Below are 11,963 nucleotides of genomic sequence, written 5' to 3' on the forward strand. Positions count from 1 at the left end.
AATTATTTTCCAGTGACCCCAAACTAAAGGTCTAAGTCAGTATTGACCTATCTCAAACCCCACCCTCTTTCTTGATCTTCCAATCACAACCGTTTGAGATAGGTCAATGGTGACTTAGACCATTAGTTTGGGGTCAATCGTTCTGTAATGGATTGCATCAGTGGGACTACACGGTGTAGGCCCATCCTTAACACTTTGGGTGCCAATCACATGTTAACACGTTTCTGGGCCCCGACCGATGAGTGCCAAAAACGTGTTAACACGTTTCTGGGTAGTTTTTCCTTTTTTTCCCGATATTTTTATTCATTATCCACACAAAGAGCCTGTTGTTACCATAGGGAATGAGTCTGAGGTCGCCAAGGTGCAATACCGGCCGCATCGATCTAATGGGTCCGCATGTTTTTTTTGTTTGTGCTCAAGCTCAGTGTTTATAACGGTCGGATTGAGAAGAATCAAATGCTCCCAACGCATGATGTGTGGTGGATTATGTTGGTGACACGATGGACATCACTACTTGGAATTGTGATCAGATAATTGGAATATTCTTTTTGGGGTACATCCTAGTCAAGGTAAGGGCTATATGATCCGCGTTGATCCAAGCATGTCTTCAGCTCGATCCAAACGTGTGTCTGTAACGTTAGTCCACAAAGTATGCCGTTGGTGGCGATTAAAGCATAACCCCCCCCCCCCCTCTTTCATGCATTCATGATGAAACATAATACCTATGATATAGATTTGATTTGAGAATAATAGCGGGTCCAGGCAAGAAACGACAACGGTTATAGAATAATACGGCTATAAGGCTATTCCTCAGCATTTAGGAATTACCCCAGACCGATCTAAAAACATGTAGGTACTGACATGTTTTGAAAGAATACAAGCTGCCGACTTGGAATTCCTGGTAAATATCAATGGATGCTTGTTGCTAATTTGCATATTCATAGCACCTTGCATTATTAATGAAGGTAAAGGTGTAGAGATGCTGCTAAGCCATTTTCATTATAGCTTATTGAACAATTTGGTGGAAATAGGAGGAAATCATATATTATACAAATTGTTATTCAATATAAAAAACTATACAAGGGTTTAATTAATATACATCTGGAGGGGATGTTATTGGCAATGGTGAGTCCTTTACTCTTACTTGATAAACAATAAAATTACGCTAAAGGCACACACCATGTGATTGCAATATCCTGGGTTTGAATCCGGCCCCAATACCTACGTTGCAAATCATCCTCTCTCCCAGCCTCACAATTCTTGTCTCTGTGCTATCAAGTAAAAAGCAGAAATGCCTTAAAAATATATATTTTCTTTAATAAAAAGAAAATACCAAAAAGATAATGAAATGATCACAGAGATACGCCTTAAGTTGGTTTGGTTACGTTGACTGTGATGGGACCATCCATGATCCCATGAATCCAGTCCGTAAAGTGGGAGATAAGGGTGAAAGCATAGATTGTCCTGTTGGTCGAGTTAAGGCTGAAGGCCACCAACCCGTGTGCCCGGCCGTCTTCACAGACCAGTGGACCTCCAGAGTCTCCCTGGAAACGCATACATAGGGCTGTCACTTTAACAAAAAATCTAATTCGAAATTCATTGCAGAATTGTAGACAAGTTCGAAATCGAATTTCAGTGTAAAAGAATAAAAAAAAGGAAAAAAATAATAACCCTAAAAAAAGTCTAAGCTATTTTAAGTTTTGGCTACTTTTTTTTTACCATGGTATGTTTGGTAACATTATTTTCAGCACAGTCTTACATATGACCTGACCGTTTTATTTTTTAATAATAATATTATACAAATGTTTATATATTTCTTTAAATTTATAAATAAAAATAAATAAATTCAAATTCGAATTTCTCCCTTCAAGTTCGAATGATTTTAATTAAATTCGAAATTCGAAAATAATGTGACAGCCCATTTGAGAGAGAGCTTTAGGAACTTAAAAAGGAATGCCACCCACTTAGAATTCATGTAGAATATTCCCTGTCCCCCAGGACATCATCAGCCAGAAATCAGATCATGTTTGTGATGTTAGCTGGATGTAAAATCATGGTCTGCTCCATAAACAGTAAATTATGTTACCTGGATGCAAAATCATGCTTGATTGATTGATTGATTTATTGAAAACGTTATTAACAGATTGCAGAATGGGTCAAATACAGTACGACTCAATACAAACAACTGCTAAGAGGATGCAGACCAGAAAGACTTTCGTCTTGTTTACATAAGGGTCCTCCATTTTCAATTAATCAATTCATGCTCTGCTCCATAGACAGTAAATTATGTTACCTGGATGTAAAATCGCGCTCTGATCCATAGACAGTAAATTATGTTAACTGGATGTAAAATCACGCTCTGCTCCTAAATGGGGCATAGACTCTTGGCTCATGAAATAATTCTGTGAGGCCTCATACCAAATCCTGTGGTTCAGACATGTTAGCAGTGCTACTAATATACTAAAATATAAATTCTATTTGCATGTAAGAACTCAACATCTTGTGGCTCTAGCCTCTAACATTACAAAGTCAGTGCCTCTGTCTTTAGAGCAGCCCCAGGTCTCACAGCCATGACTACATTAATTTAAGGGGTTTCCTGCTGGTTTTTTTGGGAGAGTGTAGTAGTGCAAATCCATACATATTGACTGAACTGTCCTGGGGCTGAGGAATATCATGTCACTTCTTAAAATGGGTGGCAATGCCTTTTTATAACAGTCAAATGTTCCATTGAAATCAAGAGTTTGAGTTAATTATTTTGTTTACACTGCCTTTTTTAAAATTATATTTATATTTTTATACTTCTCCACTGTACTATAATTCTATGACCTGTATTATGTCTGCTACTACCTGTACCTCCCATCCCCCATGCTGCTATGATGCCTGCATTTCCCCAAGGGGATCAATAAAGGAATATCTTATCTTATCTTAAGAGTAATGATTGCAGGGGCTATTTTTACTATATGGTCCAGTAATAAGTCAAATATACATACCTTGCCTGGTCCAGCAGCTCCCTCTGAGCAGTACAAATTGTCAGAAGTACAAAAAGGATGGTCAAGGATGGTCACATTGATTTCCCTGAGAACATCAGACATGAAACGTGTGTCATCAAAACAACCCCAGCCGGAAACCAGGCAGTTTTGAGGCAGGCAGAGGTCCGTCTCTGCGAGGGCTATGGATCTCACATGCTGGGTGAATTTAGCTTTGCTGCTCAACTTGGGGACAGAGGGAATAAATATTAGGACATTAGGAAAAAATTCTCAGAATTTACCAATACAGACAATTACCTAAAGTTTAACATATCCCACTTCATAATAAATAAATCCATTTTAATTTCAATAAATGGTTTCAAAGAGAATAATTGCAAACATCCAGCATTACATAGAACCATTATTTATAAATGATTAGTAATGGTAAAATTACCACCCACATGGATTTTAAAGGTAAGAATCTGTATTTAGGCTACCTTTAGTAACATGATGTCATTCTTTCTGGCAGTGAAGTTTTCATGTACATATGACGATGAAACAAATATCCTCTGCACAGAGTTGTTGTGGAAATTGTCAACCCCCAGTAAAGCAAAGTTGGAGCTGAAACAACAAAATTGAATGAAATGGATTCAGTAACTTAATGATAATTATGATAATATGTAATCAATACAGTGTTAATAACGATAACAATGGTATATGAACAAACAAATTACTTTGCACAAACCTTCTTTTAGACCAACAATTGTATCACAAGCACCTAACATTTATAATCACCAGATCTGTCATTGATATAGCATATTACTGTCATTGGTATTGCATATTACAGATATTACTGTCAATGATATTGCATATTAAAGGTATTAATGTCATTGATATTGCACTTTTATGTTAGTTGCAGCTAAGTCAAAGGTGAAGTGAACTGACCCGGTCTTGCAGTAGCAGTGGGCAGCAGACATCACAAAGTCCTCATTCAACAGGGAGCCATCACAGTAACTGTTGCCATTTGGATGCTGACACTCCAATAGGACCATGTAGGGTCTGCTATATGGAACAGCCACATGGCCTCCATATATTTCCCCTGTGCGAACTGGTGCAAAATAGTACAAAGGAACATGATCGAATGGCCAAACCTCATCTTCTTGTAACTGATAATAATGACTAGATGTATCTTACTGGACAGCGGATGCTGTATGTATAGTATACTGAAAGTATATTGCTATAAAAATAGATAAATAAAATAAATACGACACATAAAATACTGTATACCCACATGGTTCATGTATGAAGCAGAATATGTAGCATCATAAACGGTTTATAAAAGAGAGAGAGTGGTACTCGGTTTACCTTGACGGCCAAGCATCAGCACCAGAAATACCAGCTTATATGGGACACTCATTGTGAGATCAGAGTCCAGTTGATATGTTTGAGATCTATGGCACACATCACTTGCTTTCTCAGATTTATAGAGGCCAATAACAGGAAGTTGCCTTGCATGCATACGTAACAGAGATGGTTTGGAACATTCTTAACTCTTTCTCTGCCACTGCTGAGTCTTACCCCGAAGAAATTATTATAATTATTATCATGAGTATGCAACCTGTCTGATCCAAGTGATTGCCATTAACTCAATCTGCGCTGTCCACATATATATACGTGTTTGCTCGACAACCGTTGAACGCCAATCACGTATATATACTGGGGCCGCGCTCGTGGCGCACTGCATATTACCTCGCACACCTACGCGGCCGTCCCTGGTTCGCCTCCCGCTCCCGGTGACATTTGTCGCATGTCTTCCCCGCCTCTTCTCCCGTTCATCCTCTCCTCCTCTGTCGGTCATGTCTGACCATGAAAAAGCAATAAATGCTAAAAAAAATAATAAATACATTTTTTTATAAAAAAGGCATACTGGGACCCGAGGGTACAGTACCGGTCAGATCCTGCTAGGTGGCAATATCGAGAGTGCAGTAAACCCTGTTCCAGACTGTGTGTTACATTTAATTCCCTCCGGGCTCAGTATTTTGGGTCAGGCAAGTCTAGCGGTTCACCCGATCACATTGAAACGCGTCCAATGCACTCGATGCATGTGTTGTGCTGGATTATGTCGGGGACCAATACTGGACCAATACTGGAAATCGCGATCAGACAATTGGAATATTCTTTTTGGAATAACCCCGATCAAAGGTAAGGACTATCTAACGTCAATTCCACCTTGATCCTGCAATAATTTCATATCGATCCAGCTGATCAGCGTGTGTGGTGTTCAAAACGAATGCCGTTACTGGCGATCAAAGCATCAGAAACGAACCCCCCCCCTTTCATGCATTCATGATGAAACATAATACCTATTATATACATTTGATTTGGAAATAGTAGCGTGTCCAGGGATGAAACGCCAATGCTTTTAGCAGAATTCACGTAGCGCCCTATAACTCAGCTTTTCAGGAATTAGCCCGGATCACTCTGAAATTATACAATATTCACCACGGGATAACGCGCAAACGTATACATGAAAAAAGTTATTCTTTTTTGCATGTTCGACGGAAGATACTGACTGTCAAATGACCATAGTATTGTCTCCATAGCTATAATATAGAATGTAGATATATAGCTCTACAAACAAGGTGACGCACCCCTATCTTTAAAGCGTGGCCCAGCTAGAAGGGGATAAGACTAATGGCTGGCAGTGAATGAGTTAATTAAAATTGTTTGTACTTTTGGTTTGTATACCTGTAAAGCCACTTGAGAAACAATTGATCATAATTTCAGAATAATTTCCACATGAAAACTACACTAATGACACACTGTATTGGTAAATTCTGATCATTTATTCCCTCTGTCCCCAAGTTGAGCAGCAAAGCTAAATTCACCCAGCATGTGAGACCCATAGCCCTCGCAGAGACGGACCTCAGCCTGCCTCAAAACTGCCTGGTTTCCGGCTGGGGTTGTTTTGACGACACACGTTTCATGTCTGATGATCTCAGGGAAGTCAATGTGACCATCCTTGACCGTCCTTTTTGTACTTCTGACAATTTGTACTGCTCAGAGGGAGCTGCTGGACCAGGCAAGGTATTAGTCAGGTTCTTCACTATATACTTTTGTTGGATTTTCTTGGGGATTTGCAATACTATACATTTTTGGAAAGGATAAGGATAAGTATAAGGATTCAGAAAATCCATGTTTCCATTTGCCGAGGTGAATTTTCAAAATGGCTGCTGTAAAATGTAGGTTTTGTAATATCTCGGCTTCTAAATGAGCTAGAATATTGATTTGAACTGCTAAACCCACATTTTCAGGGTCAATGAATCCAATGGTGCCAACAAAAGTTAGGTAGAACTCACCAAAGTGCATGTTAACATAACTTTGATTGAGGACAGATAATTGACATTAACTGATTGGCAACTGACATCAACTTCAGTATCATGACCACAGAAAAAAGCAACCTTCTTTATTAGACATGTGAATGTATACACATATATACATCATCATAGTCATGTTGGCTAGCTTACTTAGTTAGATAGCTAGTGTTAGCTATAATGTAGGCTAATTTGATTACATACTCTCTCAAACAATAGTCATGAATCACACAAACTATACAGTAATGTTAGCTAGCTTATTTAGTTAACTGACTAGTGTTAGCAACCTACTGTATTTTATTTTGATGATACATGATGATAACATCATGACATGAATGACACAATAGTAATGGTCCTATGTTCCCCGGGTTCTATGTTCCCCGCTCCCGCAAAAAAACAGGGTCCTATGTTCCCCGCTCCCAAAAAAGCGACAGAGTTGTGTGAGGGTGTAGATGGTGCAACAGATTCAACAGATTCGCACATGCCCAATGCGATTAAATAGAATGGCACTGGTAGTAGGCCTATTCATAACAAACAGCTGGCGCCAGGTGCTATGTAGTATAATATGCGCTCGCGCATAATTAGCCCGCCAGCTATTCTTTTTTTTTTAATATGTTTTGATTTTTTTTTCATCTGGTCTAAGTGTAACGCGAAAGCAACATGTATCAGACCTGCTATTCTTGCATAACAGATTTTCATTGGCTATCGATAATGTTAGCAGTTTTGTTGAGTGGCACGAGATGCTGTAAAGACGTCAACACACTAGGAAGCACACTAACACTGGATTGCTTTTGTAAAACTGACCAACCAGGGAAGGTTACTTGCAAGTCTGCCACTCAACGGAGAGCTCTGCTACTCAAGGGAGAGCAAGCATTGTCCAGTTAATGTGAAGCTCTGTAGAAACATCATTTTCAAACGCTCAAGCATGAGGTACAGAAGCCAACCTAGACATAACCAAGACGCTGAGATGGAGAAATGTCACCACCTTCATTCTCAAAATCTACCTGAGAGCAAAAGAGTCCATTAGTCCAACTGCAGCCCTTCGCAGTAGGCAAGACTTCGAGAGGAGGCGGTTTTACAGGTGTTGCACAATCTGGTTGCAAAGAAGAAAAGATAAGGTCCGTTAGTGTTTGAGCCAGGATGACTTGGGAGGGGTCAAGATGACCCCCTTTAAATTTTTTAGGGGGACATTGATATATTTGATTCATTTTCTTTGTCCCTTTCCTCTCCCACCTTCCTCTTCCCTGTGAACAGTTCAATATACAAATACAATGTGTTTATTCATTCAAATGGAGTGTTTATAAAAAAATTTAAAAGATTGTTTTGAAAATGTTCAGGTTTTTTTCTTAAGGCGCAATCACATCCCTGTTTATGTTTTATCCATGTTGAGAGTGTGAGGATGGGGGGTTCTTGCGGAGCCCAATAGCAAAACACAGGAGGAGAGAATGGAGCGGTTTAGGGTTCTTTAATTATTCTTCCCAACCAAGCAGAGTATAACAGGAATGTGAAACAGGAATGTGAACAACACAGAGGTTATAATGTTCTTGGGGGGAAGAAGAATGAGAGCAGGTGCACTTCAGTGCAGCTGTCGGCAGCGAGAGAGAGAGGACACAGGTCTTGCGCTTGAGAGCGAGCAGGAGTCCTCTTTGCGGGGCTCGAGACATCAGGGTGGAAGGACGCTGGGGCTCGAGACGTCAGGGTGGAAGGGCGCTGGAGCGAAGTCCTCGGTAGGCAGTTTAACACTGCAACGTTGGATGACGGGTTCTGCCAGTTGAAGTAGGGAACGCTTGATGAGGTGATCTCTTGTAGCCGCGCTGATTGCTCCTCATCTGGCAGACACGAGCTCCGATCGTGACAGGACCCCCCCCTCGACGGGCGCCTCCTGGCGGGCCCCCAGGCTTGTCCGGGTGACGGCGATGGAAATCCCGGACGACCTCAGGGTCCAGGATCATCCCTCGGGAGACCCAGCTGCGCTCCTCTGGGCCGTAGCCCTCCCAGTCCACGAGGTATTGGTACCCACGGGGACGCACGTCCAGCAGCTGGTGGACGATGTAGGCCGGGTGGTCATCGATGATCAGCGGAGGAGGAGGCTCTGGAGCAGGAGGAGACAGGGGACTGGAGAGAACCGGCTTCAGCTGCGACACATGGAAGGAGGGGTGAATGCGCATGATGGCGGGGAGCTGGAGCTTAACGACCGAGGGGTTGATAACGGACAGGATTTTATACGGACCAACAAAACGGGGGGTGAGTTTGCGGGACAAGGACTTGAGTGGAAGGTCTCGGGACGAGAGCCAAACCATCTGACCTGGTTGGTAGTCGGGAGCCGGAGTCCGGTGGCGGTCGGCGAAGCGACGGCAGCGCAGCCCTCGTGTCCTCCCATATCCTCCTGCAGCGGCGAAGGTGGTCCTGCACCGAAGGCATGGCAATCTCCTCTTCCTGTGCAGGGAACAGTGGGGGTTGGTAGCCCAGGGAGGACTCAAAGGGAGACTGACCTGTGGCCGCGGAGGACAGCGAGTTGTGGGCGTACTCGATCCACGGCAGGAACGTACTCCAGCCGGAGGGGTCCCGGGTGGTCACGCAGCGGAGGGCGGATCCCAGGTCCTGGTTGGCCCGCTCCGATTGACCGTTGGTCTGCGGGTGGAACCCGGAGGAGAGGCTGACCGTGGCCCCCAGGGACCGGCAGAAAGCCTTCCATACTTGGGAGATAAACTGCGGGCCCCTGTCGGAGATGATGTCCACCGGGATCCCGTGGAGACGGAAGACGTGGAGCACCATCAGGTCCGCGGTTTCTGAAGCAGAGGGGAGTTTGGGGAGAGCGACAAAATGCACGGCCTTTGAGAACCGGTCCACGATGGTGAGAATGACAGTGTTACCGTGTGAAGGAGGCAGTCAAGTCAAGTCAAGACAAGTCAAGAGTTTTATTTGTCACGGCATACAAGTATACAATGAAATGCGGGTGGTCTTGCCCGCAACGATGTGCAATACAGTGGTACAACATGTAATAGAATCCAATAAAAAACAGCATTGTGCAATAAACAGGTAACAGGTAACAGGTAACATGGTGGGACATCTCGGTATCTGTACATAGTTATTTACAGGGCATATAGGACATGCTAGGTAGCTTAGGTAGTGCAATACACTGTTACTGTTGTTATACTAATTTAAAGTGACCTTTCCTTTTTGGCCATAAGTGTGGGCGTGTGCGGCATGAGTGTGTGTCTGCTCATGTCAAAGTGTTAAAGTGGCTGCTACTGTGTGAGCGTGTCGTGTGTGTGCTCATGTGTGCTTGTGTGTGGATAGATCAGTGTTCTGTGGCACTCAGTGTTCATTGTTCAAGGCTCTGATGGCCTGGGGGAAGAAGCTGAGCCTAAGCCTCTCTGTCCTAGTAGCTGGGGTTCGCAGGCGTCTGCCTGACTTCAGCAGCTGGAACAGGCTGTTATTGGGGTGGTGGGGGTCTTTCATTATTCTGCAGGCTCTGGAATTCCGGGAACAGGGAGCGGCCTGAGGAGCCCGGCTGGTGGTTGGTGGGAAGCCTTTCCACGGGCACAGACGGTGCACGCAAGGACGAAGTTGGAAATGCCATCCCTCCGTCGGCTTTGTTTCTCTGTGCGGTGGATCTTTTTATACGTGGTGGTTTGTTATTCCAAATAAATTTATATGCGGAAGAGTGTAATTTTTTTCCAGTAACCATCTGGAGGGGGTAACGGAAGCATTGAGCTGATGAAGTTGATTCTAGGTAAGACATCCATCTTAACTATTGAAACCCGTGCCTGTACTGAGTTTTAAAGTTTTGACCACCTGTCAAAGTCGTATTTTATTTTATTTTGGATTTCTATGTAATTGTGTTTCACCGTTTGGCTTATGGTAGGGAATACTTCAACTCCCAAACATCTAAAGTGTTTAACCATTGGTATTTCTTCTGGAAGACTTGTATTCTTTGCAGGGGCGTTCAGTGGAAGGAAAGCCGACTTTGGCCAGTTTATCTTAAATCCCGCATATAGACTAATTTTGTGTTGTGTGCCCTTGATTACGATTGGTTCTATGAGTTGGGATTGTCTTATATATTGTGCTAAAGGTTCTAGTGATAAATCGAATAGTCCGGGACTAAGAGGGCAACCCTGTCTAGAAGAGCGTGATACCGGAAATATTCCGGAGGTGATTATACCTGTTGTAATCATGGCCGATGGGTCTTTGTATAATACTTTAATCATATCAATGAATCCTTTTCCTAACCCCATCATTTCTAATACTGCCCATAGATACGACCATTCCAGCCTATCAAAAGCTTTCATTGCATCCAGGGACAGCATCGCCTTAGATGTGGTGTCGTCCTTGCTGGCATCTAGTACGTATAGTAATCGTCTTATGTTGTCAGTGATCAAACGGTTTCTTATGAAGCCAGTTTGATCCGGATGAACTAAAGACGTCATATGCTTTTGAAGTCTGATGGCTAATACCTTAGAGAACAGTTTGATATCGGTTCCGAGGAGGCTTAAGGGTCTATAAACTAACGAGCTGGCGCCTCGTTACGTGGGGCCGTTTGAAGTGGATCGGATCATCAACCACGGTACGTCTGATATTACCCCTCTCCCTCAAGGTCCATCCCGTGTTTCATGTCTCCCTGCTCAAGCCTGTGTCGGAGAGCGGCCTGTCTGCCCCTGTCACTGCACCCCCGCCTCTGCGGGTCCTGCGAGATGGCGACCCGGTCTGGACGGTGAGGAAGCTGTTGGACGTCCGCCGTAGGGGTCGGGCTTCCAGTACCTGGTGGACTGAGAGGAGTACAGCCCGGAGGATCGCAGTTGGGTTCCCTCCTCGTACTTGGCCGATCCAGCTCTCCTGGAGGAGTTCTATCGGCAGAACCCTGAGGCCGTGGGGAGGTTGCCTGGTGTCTCCCGTGAGAGGGGGGGTACTGTTGTGAGGACTGCGTCTGACAGCTCCCCCAGAGGTCGCGTGGCGGTGTTACTCAGCCCCAACGTGCGCTTCTCCCTAAATTGTATATAGTATGTATCTTTACTGACACTACTTCCAATTTCCCCTCCAACCATGCAGTCACAGTAATACGAGGCAGATCAAATCATAATACACAACATTTTCTACCCTGCATTATATACTGTACAGCTGTTTCTTTCCAAATTCATATTTACTTCGGAAGTATATCTGAAACTTGTTATTGAGTGCTGTGTGTCACACAAATCAGACCTCCCATAAATATGAATTGAAAATGGGGGACCCTGATGTAAACAAGACAAACGTCTTTCTCTGGTCTGCATCCCCTTAACAATTGTGTGTATTGAGCCGTACTGTATTGTACCCATTCTGCAATCTGTTAAATAACGTTTTCATTCATTCATTCAACCTGTAAAGTAGGATATGATGCGTATGTATATACACTGGTCATATTTGACCCACTGATGCCTCTCTGGTAATATGGCACACAGTCTTTTCCCACTCGCTGTACAAACCCATAGCTCTCTCAGAGGAGCCTCCATGTCTGTCATTTGGCCTCCTGAGGTAACATTACTCTGATGTCATCGCATCATAAGAAAGTGAATAAAAATAGGATTTGGTTGAAATGGGCTCTTTCTTTGTGTGTAAGTGAAATGTGACCTGTAGAAAATCACTC

At 43.3% G+C, this 11,963-nt stretch overlaps 1 protein-coding gene across 1 annotated transcript; it reads right to left on the reverse strand.

The window, feature by feature from the left end:
• Nucleotides 1–834: 834 nt before the first annotated feature.
• LOC311222788 (granzyme E-like) lies at nucleotides 835–4,398 on the reverse strand. The gene is made up of 5 exons (XM_084307414.1): nucleotides 4,332–4,398; nucleotides 3,912–4,074; nucleotides 3,464–3,587; nucleotides 2,991–3,212; nucleotides 835–1,544 (listed from the first exon to the last, which is right to left on the reverse strand). Exons 1-5 carry the CDS (start codon nucleotides 4,381–4,383, stop codon nucleotides 1,368–1,370), a joined length of 738 nt encoding a protein of 245 aa, XP_084163540.1. The 5' UTR covers nucleotides 4,384–4,398; the 3' UTR covers nucleotides 835–1,367.
• Nucleotides 4,399–11,963: the final 7,565 nt, after the last annotated feature.

The sequence above is a fragment of the Notolepis coatsorum genome (assembly GCF_963971535.1).
Source record: "Notolepis coatsorum genome assembly, chromosome: 2".
NCBI lineage: Eukaryota > Metazoa > Chordata > Actinopteri > Aulopiformes > Paralepididae > Notolepis > Notolepis coatsorum.

Bases quoted from the DNA above. Each gene is read 5' to 3' on its own strand.
- LOC311222788 (XM_084307414.1), bottom strand. From the start codon at position 4,383: ATGAGTGTCCCATATAAGCTGGTATTTCTGGTGCTGATGCTTGGCCGT. The intron at 3,588-3,911 runs GTCAGTTCACTT...TTGTTGTTTCAG, and splicing joins CACTGCTACTGCAAGACCGG to CTCCAACTTTGCTTTACTGG. The intron at 1,545-2,990 runs GTATGTATATTT...ATGCGTTTCCAG, and splicing joins GAGCTGCTGGACCAGGCAAG to GGAGACTCTGGAGGTCCACT.